General features: G+C 43.2%; 1 protein-coding gene across 1 annotated transcript in view; it reads left to right on the forward strand.

The window, feature by feature from the left end:
* The first annotated feature begins 444 nt into the window (after positions 1-444).
* LOC129098676 (potassium voltage-gated channel subfamily C member 1-like) overlaps positions 445-18,631 on the forward strand; it is a 63,169-nt gene continuing 44,982 nt past the window's right edge. Inside the window, exon 1 of the mRNA XM_054607757.1 lies at positions 445-987. Coding sequence (XP_054463732.1) covers positions 445-987 — 543 coding nt within the window. The remainder of the gene's footprint in view (positions 988-18,631) is intronic.

The following is an 18,631-nucleotide window of genomic DNA, read 5'->3' on the forward strand; positions in this document are numbered from 1 at the left end:
GATTCAACTGGAGCTACCAGAGAGCCTCAAAAGCAGATGTCAAACAGATGTGTTCAGCTGCAACGTCAGTTTTGACCTTATAATAAGATCAAATGATCCAGTAATATGAATCAAATCAGTCAGTCAATCAGACAGTCAAGTGATTCAGCGGGCAAATCTATTGATTCATAAAATCCGCATCCCACATATTCTCTCTCTGTCTCTCTTCCACTCTCTCTCTCTCTCACACACACACACACACACACACACACACACGCAGACTCCTCCTTCCTCTCATCTCTCCTCCTCCTCCTCCTCCTCTCAGTTGGCCCTGTGACTCCTTGCCGGGACGGTATAACAGTAGCCTACCGAGCGAGGGACCAGGCGGTGGATGGGGACGGGCAGTAGCCGCAGCAGCAGCAGCAGCAGTCGGGCGCGCCGACCGAAGCATGCTCCAGCGCAGTCATGACTTGCTCGGCGTCAGATAGCGAGAAGATCGTGATCAACTGCGGCGGGATCCGACACGAGACCTACCGGAGCACCCTGAAGACGCTGCCAGGCACTCGCCTGTCTTGGCTTACCGAACCCGACGCCTTCAGCAACTTCGACTACGACCCCAAGTCCGACGAGTTCTTCTTCGACCGCCACCCGGCCACCTTCGCCTTCATCCTCAACTACTACCGCACTGGCAAGCTCCACTGCCCCAACGATGTGTGCGGACCGCTTTTCGAGGAGGAGCTCGCCTTCTGGGGCATCGATGAGACAGACGTGGAGGCGTGCTGCTGGATGAACTACCGGCAGCACCGCGACGCCGAGGAAGCCCTGGACAGCTTCGAGACCCCCGAGCCGGATGAGCCGGAGATCGACCCGGCGCTCACCGGCGGGGCGGATGGCGACCTGAAGCGGCTGTGCATGCAGGAGGACGGCCGCAGGACGACGTGGTGGGACGTGTGGCGGCCCAACATGTGGGCGCTGTTCGAGGACCCGTACTCCTCCAAATACGCGAGGGTAAGTGGACAAGTGTCCCTTCTGTTCTTCTTTTTTTTGTTCCCCCTTCATTCTCCCAGTTTTCTCTGCGCCTTTACTGTTAATCAACTGCGCGCTCCTTCTTTCATGTCTTTCTTTCTTTTCTCTCTCTCTCTCTCTTTGCGCTGCGCTCCAGTGCGCCGTTTGGGTACCGTTTTTGGCCATTGCGCATTGTTGCGCGTAAAGTTACCCTTCTAAAAGTGCTCTGGAGCAGGAGGAGGTCCAATTCACTGCAGTGTTTTCTCCCTTCCTCTCCTCTCCTCTCCTCTCCTCTCCTCTCTTTTCTTTTTAATCTCTCCCATTTATATCATCGTGTGAAGATTTGACCACCGCTGATGCGTCAGTGCGCATCAGTCCACCATTCTCTCTGTTTCTCTCTCTCCATCCAGTGTCTGCATGTGTGTGTGTGTGTGTGTGTGTGGGCCAAATTATTTCTGCACCAAAATACTGTCACAGTTTTAACATGATTTAAATAAGCATGACCCTAATTTGGGGGTCCAGTTCTCTGCACCATCCGTCCACATGTGGTCCAATAAGCTATACTTCATAGATTGGTGGGTATAGCCCTGCCTCCATGTGTTCTCTCATATGCTATTTATGAAACACCTTGCACTGTATCCAGGAGCATGCAGGGTTGGTTTGTGCATGAGTGTGCCGTATAGTAATGCGTGCTGTCAGGTTACCTTTTCCTGAGTGACTGGATGTGTGTGTTGGAGTAAGATGATGGTGCAAACACTGTTGCGCCAGGTAACACCGCTCTTCTTCTATGCATCGGTTTGTCAGTTTTGTGGCTTTACTTTGCTGGCGAGCACACATCCCCATCAGTGCAGACTGGAGAACTACATGAACCAATTCAAATCGTCAGCTTCTACGTATGAGAGCTGAACATATGTAGAGCTGGTTTGAATCTGGCATGAACAGCACTGCAGATGGTGAATCCTGTAGAATCCAGTAGAAATGCGGGACATAGTGTTGTTTGGTAAGGGTCGGGATGTCGGTTTGGTGTGTAGCGCATACTATTTCACTGCGACAGACTAGGGTTTGGTGGCAAGATTCTTTAAAACGTGCGATGTGGTGGGTGAGGGTTGGTGCAGAGATGGTGGAGTCGCAGTGTGTGATGACGTAAGGGGGTCAGGGGTGGAACACGGGCGACGGGGGACGGAGACAGATCCACCGTTGACGATTACTGTCAGGATTAGGCCAAATCCAAGGCTTCCATGTAGGGATGGACTGATTCCCAAGTGTTTCAGTCCCAATACGGATACCTGGGCTTTGGGTATCGGCCGATACAGAGCACCGATCCGATATCAGCGATTGATTAATAAGTAGTAGTGAAGTGACTGGGATCATTCTTTGCATCAGCCTTGACTCAAACACTTCTTTCCTAACCTTGTAAAACAAGAATAAAAACATGGATATATACTTATATAACTGTTTATTTATTATTTCAATAATAAATCGTACCCCAGCAACTTTGTCAATAAATAAACATACTGGTTAAAACTTGGACAGGAATTGAAATTCCAGTATATAATGTATTGAGTGCTTGAACATAGAATTGAGTTGTTGCATTGATACCCGATCCAGCTATTTGAGTCAGTATTGGCCTGATATTGGTATACGTTCATCCCTACTTCCAGGATTGTGTGTTGATGATGTTAATCTCTGTTGCTCAAAGACTTAATAGCATCAGTCAGAATATTTCTAGGATGCTGATATTTTATTTTTCTCCTTCTTTAACAATCAGTTAGGGCTTCACTCTCTGCTTCCCTTTCCCACCTATCTCCTGCAGTCATGTTTTCTCTCTTTTTTGTTTTAAATATCGCTCCATTTCTCTGTTTTCTCTAATCCCTTCCTCATTTTCATGCCTTTCGCTCCACCTGTGCGGTTCGTCCTCCACCTCTCACCCTTCCTCTCCCTCTTACATCCTCTGCTTAATTGTCTCTGAACATCTATGGCCATTTGCAGAGGCCAGTGCTGCTGACCAGGGTCATTGGGACACCCACAGAGACAACATATTGACTAAGGTTGTCCTCCACCAACGAAATTATTAGTCAACTAACACTCGTACGATTTTGCCAACTAATCGATTAGTCGATTTTATCGACAGATCTGTAAAACTGGATTTCTGATGGTGCATCTTGTGTTTACCTGGGATAAGTCTCATAGGTTTTTTGGTAAAAAGTCATTCAGCATGAAAAAAGCGTAAAAAAGTCTTATCCACTAAAGTACTGAGACCAAAACAACTGATAAGCCAACTAATCGACTAAGAGCTTACAGCCCTGATATTGACTCAGTCGCTCTCTGTGAGTCACGGTGGAAATACATACACACACACACACACACACACACACACACACACACACACACACACACACACACACACACACACACACACACACGTCCTAAGCACCTTTATCCACCGTATACCGTATACCGGTTTACCGGTTTGGCGGACGTACAGAGAGCTTGGTGGCATAGAGGGAGGCCGGCTCCGCTCATCTGCATGTTCTACCAGAACAATAGCAGAGAAGCTAGAATGTTAACCAAAACACATTCGGTTTACTTATAAGCAATAATGTGATGCCTCTAGTGTATCAGTGCAAGGGCGCCTATTGTAGAGCACTGACAGATTCAGATGTTGTTAGCAGGCCAAATTACTCAAGTGTGTTTTATACACTTTTCATGTGCAGGAGGTCCCTGAATGTGCAGCTGGGGGGGGATAGGGCTGGGCAGGCTGGTCTCATCGAGCATTTGTAGCAATACCTACGAAAAAGAATGCGCCGTAAATCATAGATATTCCAGGCAAATTGTTCTATATAATCTATATAATTTGCATTTACCCCCCTGAAACATTGGATCTACATTATTGATATGCATCTATCAGAAATCTCATCGTGTAAATATTAATGAAAGCACCAATAGTCAACCCTACAATTTCCCTAAAATATCGATAAGTAGGTATTTGGTCAAAAATATTGCGGTACTTGGTGTTCCCCGTATCGCACTTGGGTGTTGGTATTTCCGGTAGGTCTGTGAGGCATGTAAGCTCATCACAGGGGACGCAGGACTCCAACATGGTTCTAGAACCACTGGTTTAGAGCACAAACTATTTTAAGAGGATTGAGGGACGATCTAACAAGAAGCTTGTACGGAGCTTTGCCCTGCAGCATCACAGGAGGACGAGCGCTCTCCTTCCATTGCAGCTGCGTCTCCTAGAAGAATCTTGCCCCATGCATTTTTATTTTCACGCATTAAAATTTGACCAGTCAGAAAATTTTAAATGGAAGCCAAACAAGCGATCGAAGAACCAAAAAGGGCATGGGGGTGGGGGGGGACTGTAAAAAAAAAAAAAAAAAGAAAAAAAAAGACAAATTGAATGCGGTGGTGTGGTGTCATGGTGTAAGGGTGGGGGGGGGGGGGGGGGGATCAGTATGACAGCTGAGGTGACTTTGAAAGTGTTGCAGTCAATAGTTTTCGGTGCCAGCGCGCTGACATAAAGATAGGTTGGTAAAGGCTACCAGCGCAGCAGGTAGGCTGAGGTCAGGCAGTCGGCTCGGTTTTTAGCTGATTGGCTCGTTGGAGAACGAACCTTCCGCAATCTCTCTGCTGAAGAAGAATGTCGGATGTTAAGAGGGAAAGGAGAATGAATTGCAGGTTCAATTACGCATATATGCAACATCCTTGCAATGGTAGCACGGTTTTTCCATCTCTTCCTCTTTTTCCTCCTGTCCTCCTCTCTTCCAAAGCTCTCTACCCCCCCCCCCATCGTTCCCCCTCTCCCTGTCGTCACCACTGACAGCTCGTGCTGCTTTATTACCGCGATTCCAGAGCTGAGTGCTGGATTGCTTATTATCGCTATTCAGCTCCCTCCGCACCCCCACCCCCCCTCCGCGTCCTCTCCCTCCTTCACCAACCCCTCCCCCCCCTCCTCCCCCCCCCCTCCCCCTCCTCTCTGGTTCTCTCCAGCCCTCTGCTTGTGCTATAGCGTAACACTGCAGTCCCCGTAGTAGCTGACTGCGCTCTAGTCTGCTGCAGAGAAGGAGGGAGAAAGACAGTGAGGGGAGGGGAGGGGGTGACAGGATGAGAGGTGTTTTTGGTTGTGGTGTGTTTGTGTGTGTGTTGAGATGAATTCAGAGTAGGAAGCAGGAGGGGAAGAAAAGAAGAAGAAAGAAGAAGAAGAAGGAGAAGATCGGGATTTATTTTCCTTTTCTGCTGAGCTGGGCATGCTGGGACGCTCCAATCCGTTTATCGATCGGTCCGCGCGTCTCGGCAAGCCTCATTCAGGTGGATGCCTCAGCTGAATGGTGCTCCTTTGTAAGCAAAACCTTCCCACACACATTCCTCCCCTCTCTCTCTCTCCCTTCACGCGGCAGGGTTTGTGATGGCAATTCCCAGCCCCTCGAGGAGGGAAACAAAACACCAACACAGTAGCAACACACACCTCCACTTCCACTTATACACACACATCCTTAGTCTTCCAGCACTCGCGGCTAAATTGCAGCACTGCTAATGTCATTTTGACCTCATTCTCAGTGGCTGCGTTGCACACGCGGGTTATTTTTGTTCCTCATCATTATACAGTCTGTGCCGTCATGGCCGGAGCGTAGTAATTAATCCTGCAGTTAGGCAGGCAAAAAGCTAAGCTAAGCCCAGTCCTGTCAGCACGTATAATACTGACCGCTGATGTGGCCAGTTTCAAGTAGTTGATATGACCAAAAAAACAACAACAACAAAAATTCTATCTAGCTAGACACACATATCTGTAAAAATAGAAGCAACAAACTGACAGTTCAGCCTCATCACGTTTCCTTTAATGAATATCAAAGAGATTTATGGATGTGGACGCAAGAAGGGACCATTGCTTTAGGCAATTAAGGCAGTAATGATCAATATTGGAAGGGGTATAGTTACAAGAGGGATTTAAATCAAAACCTTCGCATTTGATTGGACCTCCAAAAAACACTGGCAGTCGATTTGTGTCATCTTGCGAAAGTTCATCTGCATGTTCTGTCCACTAGAGGTGCAACGGATCACTGTCAATCCATGATCCCCCCTCATGGTGAACCACGGGTTAATGAGTTATTGGGCGAAGGTAAATTTTAACATTATCATGATGTGTTCACATGTAATCTCGTAAAATGTAGTGTTGGTGACAACCAGCTGCTATAATCAAGCAAAAAATGATCTGTATCATATGGACCATCAAAAATCAGCAATTAGTATCGGCGGCAAAAAAAACGTGATCAGGGATCTCTAAAATTTGTATTTGCTCCCTTTTTTCTTTAGCCATGATCCGATCTGTGATCCGATCCGTGATTCTGATCCGAACCGTGAGCTTTATGATCCCTTGCACCACTACTGCCCACGCTGCAGTGACACTGACTCCGTTGAAAGTAGTCAAAGTTTCCCTTGCCCAGTGATATTCTAAACAGACTTAGGTGTCGCTTATGGTGAACAAAGAGTTGTAGCCTCGTTTAGCTTTTGTTTTTGGATTCACTGACCACAAATTGTCCTCATTTCAAGAAGCAGCCGGCAGCTGTTAAACCCACTGTGCACTTCCTGCTCTGCACCAAACAGCCCAGTTAGAAACCAACTGGTTGACATAATGCAGCATTTAGCAGCTAAAATACATATGTTTCACACGAGTTGACATAGACCAAACCAAACCACTGGAGTACGTGTGAAAGATTGCATCCCAACTAATTTGAAAAAATAGAACATATACACATATTTGTAGAAAATAAACTGGATTAGAATTTTTGTGATATTGGTCTTCAGTAAATGTATTGTATTGTATCTGTACCTATGTAAAAGTAATGCACTATAATTTGTATGTAATCCACATACTCATGAGCCAGGACAGGTGACATAGTAGAAAGAGCAACAAAGTCTGCGAGAAGGTTGGTGTGGATGAGTGGGTCAAAAAACACTGACTTTCACCCAGGAGACCACTGTGTCCCGTGTTGAACTAGATGTCAACGTTGACCGTACTTAAGTAATTTCAATTCCGTAGTGATTTTAACCCTAAACACAATCTTTACTAAACCTAACCAAGTAGTTTTGTTACGCAAACACACTAGGGGCTTGTAAAACGGACATTAACTTAACAATGTAACTTTTCATGAGTTATCATTATAAACCATTGTATTAGTATATGTTGACCAGCTACAACACGCTGACTACACAGTACACAACTACCACCAAACTAGCTAGTTGTGACACCGCGTGTTGCCATCAAGAGTGCTAGCAAGCGAACAGTTGTAGTTCACTCAGAATATGGAATAAATAGTTAATAAAGTTATTATTAGATAAGAGTAATTTGCAAAACAATTGAAATAGCTAGCTTAAATGAATGGATAAGGTACTGCAATAGCAGGTAAAAGTATGAAATAAAACAGTTGACATAGTTAGCAAAAAACAAATGGATAAATGGATGAATAACACGCCAAATGTAAGGGTAGCTGAAGGTAATAGTAGAACGAAATATTACTCCATTATTCAAAAAGTAAGAAGGATAAGATAGCGACTAAAGGAGAAATGGTTGTCCAGCTTCTGTCTCAAATTGATGGTAACACACATGCAAACTTGTTACGGTATCCACTTATATAATTAATAGTTTTAAATAACACCTTCTTAATAACAGTTGAAATGATTGCAACGGGAGGAATGATGAGGGGTTCACCAGCCCCAAAAAATGGTACACTGCAGTAGGTGAATTCCTGCTGCCTGTCTTTATGCTAAGCTAGGCTAACCATTCCCGGACTCAAGCTCTGTGCTTAACACACAGATATCAGGTTGACATATGCATCTTAAGGAGAAACAAAAGCAATGCATCGTCTATTACCCAACACGTAGATCTGTTCCTTTAAGAGCTAAGGTGAGACAGGTGGTCAGTGGGTGGAAGCTGGCCCCCGTTTGTTAACCGAATCACCCAAAAACAATGACTTAGCCAGTTTTATTTATGGAGTGGGTACAGTGCCTCTGACCTTCAGTGTGGAAGCGCAGCGCTAGACGGTAACTGCAAGATCTCACTCCCCTCTGCAGCAAAACTATGACAACCACGTGATGATATTTAATGACACACACTTTAGCCGTTTTCAAAATCTTTTTTTCTCTCCTGACATTTTTCGGCATGTTTTCCCCTGTTTTATTTTTATTTTCTTTTTTTTTACCTTTAGCATTGCTCGCTCTCCCCCTCCCACTCCAGTGGTTTTGTTGCGCTATAGGCAATATATCCACCAGGGTCCCCCTTCCCCCTCTGTGCTTTTCAGGATAATGCTGCGACAGAGCTTTCTTTCTCTGTGTTGCCCATTGCAGGATAGAGAGAGAGAGAGAGAGAGAGAGAGAGAGAGAGAGAGAGAGAGAGAATGTAAGCGGAGAGGGCGCAGAGAGAGAAAGAGGGACACCATACTATATTTGATGACATGTCAAGAAATAAAGCGTTTAACCTCCGAGTGATCTCCACTGTTCTCTTGCCTCACGGGGGGTCAATAAAACACACACACACACACACACACACACACACACACACACACACACACACACACACACACACACACACATTGGCTAAATGCAGACACACAAACACTAGCTCAAAACTGGCTAATTGAGCGTAGAAAATAGCATGTGCAGTAAGCCCCTAGCCCTCGACGCATACAGTACGCTCACACATGCAGCAGATTACCGCAGAATGATCTGCTGTGACGTGCTGTGCGGCGTGTGTGCGTGTGCGTGTGCGTGTGTGTGTGTGTGTGTGTGTGTGTGAGAGAGTGTGTGTGTGTGTGAGGGAGGGAGGGAGGGAGGGAGGGAGGGAAGTAAGAAATGCAGCTGATCTCCTTCTACCTTACCGGCTTGATTTGAACACCCTTACCTCTTCACTATTTACACTCTAAAGACCAGATAAAAAAAAAACATAAGGAGCCGCTTAGAGTGCAACAAGAAAGCTTCCTGACAACAGTTCCCAAATGCTCAATATGGGATCTGGAATTTATCTTCTTAATTTTTTATATTTTAATATTGTTAACAAATCCTATGGAAAGACCAAACCCAAAAAAACATGTACCTGTGCAATACTCTGGACTTTTCTTCCTTGTCTGTGACACTGGTTCAAATTAATACATATATTTATGTATTATTATTATTATGTGCCAACAGTACAGTTTCATTTTCAAAAATAAAAAAGGCTCAGTAATTTCTTTACACAGCTGTCTGTTGTAATTTTTAGCCAATGATACTCAAACAGGAGGAAAAAGTGCATTTGTTGGGGACTACTTTTAGCGGTGGATTAATCCACATTTGGTGCTCAAGTAAGTATTTGGGGCAGCAGGACGGTGTATGTTTGGATTGAGTAAAAATAAACTACAGTGTATGTGTGTGTTCATGGTAATGAGCCTCACTCATGTTGCACCAGGTGTAACATGAGTGAGGCTCATTGATGTGTTTTTAACAGTTTTTGGGCAACAATGGACCTCAATGGCACAGAGGAAGAAGGTCTGACTTTGGATATCGGAAGGGAAACGTGAACCAATGTTCTGAACTCATGTTTTGACGTAGGAATCTTTTTCACAGCGGAACAGTAAACAAATTATTTAAGAATTCAAGGATAATTTATTGTCATTATGCAACACAGGGATGCACAAACGAAATTATGTTGTAGCCCATTTGCAACACAACAAACAAATGACAAACAAAACAAAAACAGCATTTTTTTATTTGCATCATAAGGAATGTAAACAGCAGCAACAAAAACAATTATCTGGGCAGATAATATGGCTGACAACTTCACATTAAAAATTCAACATGTGAAAAACATTTTCCATCAACTCTGACTGTGTTTGAGCACCAAGCATCCTGATGTAAACACAGAGTCCACCTCATCACATCCCATTAGAGTCCTGCTCTCTGTCCTGCGGTCCGCCCGTCAAGAGCAGCTTGATCCGGGATGAACGATGGATCCAGGTCTCTGTGAAGATGTGGACTCAACAGTCACTGACCTCCCGCTGCTTTTAGCCATCTTATTTTTTTGCGACCGGGCATCAGAGAGCCAGCAGTAGGCTGGGTAGTGGAGTAGCCTAAGGTCCTAGCTGGGTTAGCTTAGCTTCCATCTCAGCTCTCCTCCCAGGTGCAGTTTGGTAACGTTTGGTCCGGCAGGTCAGGCTGGGTGGTCGGCTTTGAGATGTGATCGTAGCAAAGTCCGCTTCATTATACCCAATCTTCCTTTTCAGATGTTGTAATTAACACAAAAAAAGACAAAGAATGTAGCTACCGGCTGCAGCATGTACATGCACTACCATTGCCATAGCAATGCTTTCATTATAGCGATGGTGTTCATTCAGACAGATTTGCAGGATGGAAATGAAGGGAAAATTTGTCTTCCTCCAAAGGGGGGAACAATAGTCAAAAGCACGATGAGTAACAACTGTTGGTTGTGAACACAACATTCCAGCAGCTAATGCTTTTTTGTTAAGGTTGAGGAAAGATCAAGGTCGTGACTAAAATAAAAACGAAAGGATGCTAACAGCCTTCTGTGGTGCCAAAGTCAGATGCACGCCCAACCACCCACTACACAACCTCCTCTTTATGAGTTTTTGTGGCATTAAAACATCCCAAAAAAGTCTGTTTAAGGTTGTTTTAAGGCTTAAATGTTATCAACCAACAATCTCTTTGAAAACAGGGAAATCTTAGGAACAGTTGCTATCAGCTCAGCAGCTGTTGACGTGTGCTAAGCTGTATCCTTGAAGCCCTGTAACAGCCAATAACACCATATGCTCCGCTTTAGGCTCCCGTTAGTGAATAACAACAACTCCCAGCAACACCAGTCCCATGCTCATGCCCGGACACATACACGCTCATACACACTTTCATTTGTCATGGCTGAGCAGCTGAGCCCTGTGCTCTCCAGCAGTTTGGAGATGCCAAACCGGAGCCTGGAGGTGCCCAAATAAAACTCTCACTTTTTTGTTAACCTTTAAGATGAAACATCTATAGTACAAACTGTTAGAGTAGGGTTAGTGTTGGGTTAGGGGTTAGCATGGCAGAAGAAACATTTGAAATGTTTTAAATGAATTAAAAAGAATAATAAAAAAAGGTTCTGATGAAGTAAAAAAAATTCTAGCTTTTTTGTTGTTTTGTGCCCTTCTCGCTTAAAATGGAGTAGTCATCTGATTGGCTTGATTTGTGAACTGCGCAGTGTCATGTGACTCTCAAAAACCCACACACAAATGCAGTGTAAGTAAATCTCCAAATACATTTGGGAATCCTTCTGTTTGAATTTATTAATATGGAGACTGATCTGACCCCATACTTAAGGCCTGAGTGTTTCAAACAAAGTAGTTCATAAATTTGTCTTCTGACCATGTCTTAAGAAGTTCCACTTGTTTTGAATGGCCACACTCGCCTGCAATCTTAGCCTCCTCGTCATTCAGTCTGTTTTTTGGAAAAAAATGATCCTACTTCCGCACCTGGAAGTCTCGGCATTTACCGCCACAATCGCCGCATTAAGCTCGTTAGAGATTAACTGCATCCCCACAGGAAAGTGGACGAGATCAGGTGGCAGCACAAATTAATAAAAAAAAAAATGTATTAACAACACACACCCCTACCTACCTTTTTTTTTGTATCTCACTTTTAACATTTATAGTTTTTAGTTTTTGGTCAGTTGGATGTACTTTTGGTGGGTGAGTTTATTTTGAGCATGTCAGCATGCTGATGTTAGTAGGTACTTTCCCACAGAGCTGCTAGCCTGACTGTAGACTCCTAGCTATTCCTATATGTTTGTCTATTTTTTGTCCTTCTTATGAAGTGTCATGTAAAAGTTTGTGATAGGGATCATGTTATTCAATATATATTCAAAGTTATTTTTATATGCTTTCGAAAACTGGAGGAGATCTACCTTTGTGTAAATAACATTTTGCTAGCGGAATCAAGTTATTTTGTGTATCAGTATCTGTGGTCATATTCTCAGTCTCAAACTTAACTTATGTCATGTGATGTGCTACTTTGGTACACTTTAGGAACAAATTTAACTGGGACAACTAACAAATTGCAAATAAACGTTAAATATTCAGAGATTCACATTATAGACACCACAGACTGATCTGTGTAACTATTTGGCCAAAACTGAGCACATTGACCATTCACGATCCACATGCATGTGTGTGTGCACGTGATAGGGATGGTACGACCTCTGCCTCACCTTGAGCCAGGAAAAAAACCTTTTCAAGCTGGAGTTTGAAGCATAAAATGCTCCTCAGATTGTTGTAACATATTAAAATTGTTCAAAACATCCACTAGGTATGGTTGGTTCTGTGCAGAAGTTTTTGGTCCCCTTCAGGTGTCAGAGGGACGAGCGCTCACAGTGCATGAATCCTGCCGGAGTGCTGAGCAGCTAAGCTGTCCGCTGCTGAGCCAGCCGATACAGGGTGTAGATTTCAGCTAACGGCGCTGTCCGCTGAAAAATGAAAAGCTTTACACGTGCTGTTTGTTCCCCCGTGGTGCTGTCCAGTGCTGAAGTTGCTAATGTGGGTCGCTGGCACTGAGGAGTGACACAGAAATAGAAAGCACCGCTGGAAAGTGAGGGAGTGCTGAATCAACTTCAGAATGCAATTTTCATTCTGGTTCTGAAAGCGCTTGTTTTGTGCAGGTTAATTTGTTTGTTGGCACTTTCAGATGGCGAAGCAGCTACTGAAGCAGACGTTGTCCAGCCTTTAAGTGATGAAATATTGTACCGACTCCAATTTCACTTCAAGTCTGAGACCCTTTTGGAAATGAAATGCAGCTTGTTGAGAGAAGCAGTTTTTTTAGCTTGCATCATCCCACCTGACTGGCTCTAGTCACATCACTCTGCGCCCTTTTTCTTGCCCATGGTAGGATAACACTCGGACCCTCAGGAGCCCCAAGGGCCCAAGTCCCACTGTGGCAATTCTTTAATAATCATATGATTTATTGTAAATAATATTCAAGAGAAAAATATGGTATTTACTGAAATTATGTGAGCGTTAAGGAGCCTCTACATTAGTCTAATGGCCCTGTGTCAACCTCCAGGCCTTTACACTACAGAGGATTTTTATATACGTATTGAACTTACTTACTTTGACACTGAGCCTGGCTACGCGGTTTCCTAGAGTGACATGTTATAATACACTTATGTAATATACTCAATGTAAGTTCTTAATCAGCATAGTTCCAGTAATATGTGTATTATTAACCTACAGTATGTACTTGTGATTTGATCATTTAACACTTTAGTCAACACCTGTTGTTTGATAAATGTGTTAAGATACATTTACTTCACTTTACCTTCACTTTATCACTTCAAAAGCCACAATGTGTACAAACCTATAGGATTCGTTCCTCACCTTTTGTCTTTCTCAAACAGATGTTCAATAGTTGGTGCACTACAATGACGACTCCAACATACTCTGTAACTTTGTTCTTTAATACCATCTAGAGCGGCTCAGTGGTAGAGCAGGGTTGTCTTTCAATCAGAAGATCGTCGGCTTCTCCAGTCCATGTTGATTTGTCTTTGCACAATACACTTGACCCCATATTGCCAAATTGCTTGTGTGTGGATGGATGTGAATGGGTGAATGATGACAGATCGTGTAAAAGCGCTTAGACTAGAAAAGACGCTATACAAGACCATTACCATTTACTGTTAACAAGTGTGATGAGCTATGAGAAACATGGAATTCAGTGGCAACCTCTGGTTCTGAAAAGTGAAGCCAGTGTGGAAGAGCCTTAAACTTGCATTCTCTCTACTGACCATCAGGGGGCGACTCCTCTGGTTGTATAGAAGTCTATGAGAAAATTACTCTTCTTCCCTCTTGATTTATTCCCTCAGTAAACATTGTAAACATGAGTTTATGGTCTCAATCTCTAGTTTCAAGTCTTCTCCAATACAGCATGATGTTCATTTAGTAAATGATGGTCCATTTAGAGTCAAATAGAACATAAAGCAGAATATGCTTTAGGGCGGGGCTACACAGTGATTGACAGGTAGCTTCCACTTTGTTGTTGGGTCTAGGAGTTGCTGTGTTGTTGTCTTAGAACTTTAACCCTTTCACAGTGTGTTTTCAGTTCACTAAAAGTTAATTGTAACGTGTTGGTGCCCTACTAATGTATTTATTAGCTTCACCCTCTAGTGTTACTTCTGGTTTCAAAACGGACGGAAAAGCCAAGATGCTGTTAGCCAAAATGCCGAACCTAAGGCTTAAGAACTGCAGTCGTTGCGGTGACTACGTCCACTATTTATATACAGTCTATGGTTGGAATGAGAAAGCGGTGTGGAAAACCTCTGCTTTAATGTCACCTGAATCACAGCTGTGTGTTTCCTGTAATTGGAAATTTCACCTGAATACGCATGTACATATCACAGGCCAAGCTTCCCTTATGCTTCACACACACACACACACACACACACACACACACACACACACACACACACACACACACACACACACACACACACACACACACACACACACACACAGACACACACACTCTGCGGTTAGGGTGACTTTATTGATACGTGACATTTAAAGAGCTTCCTCAGGGGAGTTATTGACCCGAGGAAGCCTTTCATAGCCATTTGACCAAACCAACAGTATTGCTCTAAAACTCAACAAAAAAGCCGCTAGCTGTACACACCACAACACAGAATTAAATTCCACATTGAGAGGACAGTTCCCCCTCCAAACCACAGTCCTCCTGTGGGTGCCATTAAAAGCGTGATGAAAGCATTCGTGTTAAATGATGGATTGACGTAGATCCAGTTGGCGTTGACTTCTGGAAACACACACATTTTTGTGGAACTGCATTATTATTATTATTATTATTATTATTATTATTATTATTATTATTATTATTATTATTATTATTATCTTTTTACATTAAAATCCAAATAGAGTAGTTCAGATATTGTCATTGTGTTCCATGAGAAGCTGTGTAAGCTGCATTGAATTGGTGTAATCAACAATTCCTCCTAAGGGAGATTGGGGGAAAGCATTGTTGCCACCGTTTGGGAACCCACATGACAATAAAGCTTGTACACACTGGCCACATGAATGTACAACCAAAACGCTACCTCTGTGGACCTCAAGTAGCCAAAAATCCATTAGAGGATCCCATCCTGCCTCCTCCACTCCATTCTTTACCTCTAAATATAGCCTTCTTTCACTCCGTCATTTCGACACACACACACCTCGTCCCCTTGGTGGGTGGTAGAGGTGCTGCAGCGCCTCTGATGCACACTCACTGAGACGAGCCCCTGGTGCATTCTCACACACTCAGACACAAACACACACACACACACACACACACACACACACACACACACACACACACACACACACACACACACACACACACACGCACACACACACACACACACACAAGTCGCCTCTTTCCATGAGGAGGAACACCCTGCAGCAGTGTTCATGGTGGGGCTCTGCAGGGTGCAGGCAGTCCGGTGGGGCCTAAGGGTTTTCAGAGCCACTACAAAGAAAACTGTATTGCTTTTTATGGAATATGATGAATTTAATTTCACAAGATATTCATCACTGAGTTTTTCAAATGTATTTCTTTGGGCGTTTTGAGCACCACAAGCCCAATGCCATGCAGTTCTGCTACACACCAAAACAATCTAGACTGATAAATAGCACTACAGTTAAGAGGAAGTATATGAATTTTTTAAAACAGCTATACATAACTCTACCCCTTTTAGCTACACTTTTGGGTTCTGGGGATGGCAACTTTGGATGGTCCACCAATTTGGTCCAGACTGAAATATATTTCAGACTATTTAATAAAGTGACATAATATTTTGCTCAGATATTCATGAGCCCCAGAGGATGAATCTTTTTGACGATCATTTTCTTCCAACACCATAGGCAATGCCCAATGTTCAATGTCCAATGTTTTAGTTTGGTTTTTAATACCTGCAAAACTGATAACAATCTCATCAGACACAGCTGTTCTTTGTATTCAGCGCTATTGTCAAACGTTAACATGCTAAGATATGCTTAAGTAGACCGACTAACATGGCCCCCATTTCTAGTCTTTAGGCTAAGTTAAGCTAACCAGCTAGGGGTTATAGCTTCATACCGAAAGTAGTAAGATCTTCTAATCTCATTCTTGGCAAGGTGCCAACATGGTGCCAACTTTAATTATTCCTTTAAAATGTCACTACAGTTTAGTATGCAGTAGCAGAAAGAAAGATCCAAAAGAAAACAAGAAGTATGAATAACTACTGGAAATATGGGGGAAAAAAGACACTAGAAGAAAATAAAGACATTCATTTTCATTTATAAAATGTTGCCCAAACATTCATGACAGACAGAGGATGAATCCATTTGATGATTATATTCTTCCAGCACCATCTGCAATGCCCAATTTTCAATGTCCAATGGTTTGGGTTATGACCAATTCCTTGCAAAACTTAGGTAATGCCCACTAGCCATAGCAGTTCTTTTTGTTCAGTCAACAAATCAAATGTGCCGGCAAAAATAAAAACAAAAATCTGGTATCTGTGGTGTCACTGGACTAAAAGAAGAATTTTTTGGGCCCGAATGAAATGACTGGACGGGATACCTACCTAGTTGTCTGTCCGTGCATTGATTGCATTTCGCCTGAGTCTTACCGGCTGTTAGCTTGCCAGCTGTAAGTGCTAACCTAGCCATGTTCAATGTTTACGTTCATAATGATAATTTTAGGGGAGTGGCTTTCTGTGGAGGCCTAAAATGACGGGCTGTTAGCATTTCTTGCTAGATTTAGCGACTTTATGTCCAATGGTTTGGGTTATGACCAATTCCTTGCAAAACTTAGGTAATGCCCACTAGCCATAGCAGTTCTTTTTGTTCAGTCAACAAATCAAATGTGCCGGCAAAAATAAAAACAAAAATCTGGTATCTGTGGTGTCACTGGACTAAAAGAGGGGAGTGGCTTTCTGTGGAGGCCTAAAATGACGGGCTGTTAGCATTTCTTGCTAGATTTAGCGACTTTATGACCAATGGTGCTAGCTCATTTCATTGGAAAAGAGTTTGCAACATTGAGCTAGGGTTTCGGTTGGATCATTTTGAAAATGTAGAATACTCTTGCTGGTTTATCCAATGTTTCAGACCCAAGCTTTAATAATGTTTGTGATATCAGTGGGTTTGCGTGTAATGGCGATTCCACAAAGCATTATCGTCAGCCATGCACCTCCCATGAGCTTTGTGGACCTTTTCACCATCTTTCAGCTCATTTGTTTTGACCTACAACTAAACTGTTTTTAGTTCAGTCTCACAGGTCTCATCAGCCTGGTTTTCAGCAGCAGCAGGCAGCTGTTTCCTCTGAAAAGCTCTGTTAAACCCTCTGTACACCTGCTCAGCAGCAAGCGGAAGACAGACACAGTTAGCGACACATGGGTGAACATAGTGGAGCATTTAGAAGCTTAAGAGTCAGATATTTTCTCAGGGGGTTGTGGGAGACCAAACCAGAGCTAAAGGGAGAGTGAGTATTGGACTCAATAGGTTGAACCAAACACAGCTCCAAATCAATGATAATGCTTCCCAGTACTGCTGGATGTGTTCACAGGCAACTCTATGCTAACATTATAGTCATATCATTGTAATAATATATTTGTCAAAAGTGGAGTTCTGTCCCCAATGCCCAAAACAAACCACCCCCTCCTAAAAACAACATCAATGCTGTGGAAAAGTTATATTAAAGGATTATAAGTTAATATGTTATAAGCTTAAGACTTTGTTAAAGATGTGTTTGATGGAACTTGTTTTTTTTCAGGCAAGTGGTGGTGCAGTTAGTTCTTAACAAAATCAACATTAACTTAGATACAGGGTATTGTTCCCAAAACAACCAAATTGCATTCTCAATAATGTTTCGATCTCCCACGTGATTAACGTTGTAAATTAAAACAACATTAAACAAAATCGCAACAAAACTACGTAGTTAGATGTAGGCAACAAAAGCACTTGGTTAGGTTCAGTAAAACATCATGGTCTCTGGACTGAGATTGGAAACGTATTTGTGATGCGTCAAAAACAACGAGAATTTGTCAGAAAATACGCTGCAGATTTGTTGTATGGGAACGTCATTTTAGGAGACCAGGCTAAGAAAGGAGGGCAAGCGGGAAAATATGTCCATGTTACCGCCTGTCTTTTTTCATTACTGCAGAGTCTGCTGTATCGCTCTCTTGCTCCTGCACACACACACACACACACACACACACATACAGTCATGCCACAAACCTCTCCGTTAGTCCTCATGTTCCGCACTGATAATACGATGATTCCTGTAAAGCCTACCTTGTATGTTTCATGTGTTCTCTAGTGCGACAGTCTTGATTGATCGGATTTGTGTTTCTGTACATATTCTGCATACTGCGGGGAAAATGTGAGTGGAGAAAAGGATCTAAGAGTGACACCAGTGCAATGCCGCAGCAGGAGAGGGAGCTAGGACGAGAGTAGATGAATATGAAGAGGGGTAGGTGATTAGAGAGGGAGGTTAAGGAGGGATTACTTCATGGGAAATTAAGACCTGGGAATTCTGTCAGGGAATGGAGATAAAGGAATCTCCATTTCCATTTTTTAGCAGTTTACATTCCCCCGATTCATTCCCGTCTTCCCCT

The sequence above is a fragment of the Anoplopoma fimbria genome, chromosome 11, assembly GCF_027596085.1.
Source record: "Anoplopoma fimbria isolate UVic2021 breed Golden Eagle Sablefish chromosome 11, Afim_UVic_2022, whole genome shotgun sequence".
Taxonomy (NCBI): domain Eukaryota; kingdom Metazoa; phylum Chordata; class Actinopteri; order Perciformes; family Anoplopomatidae; genus Anoplopoma; species Anoplopoma fimbria.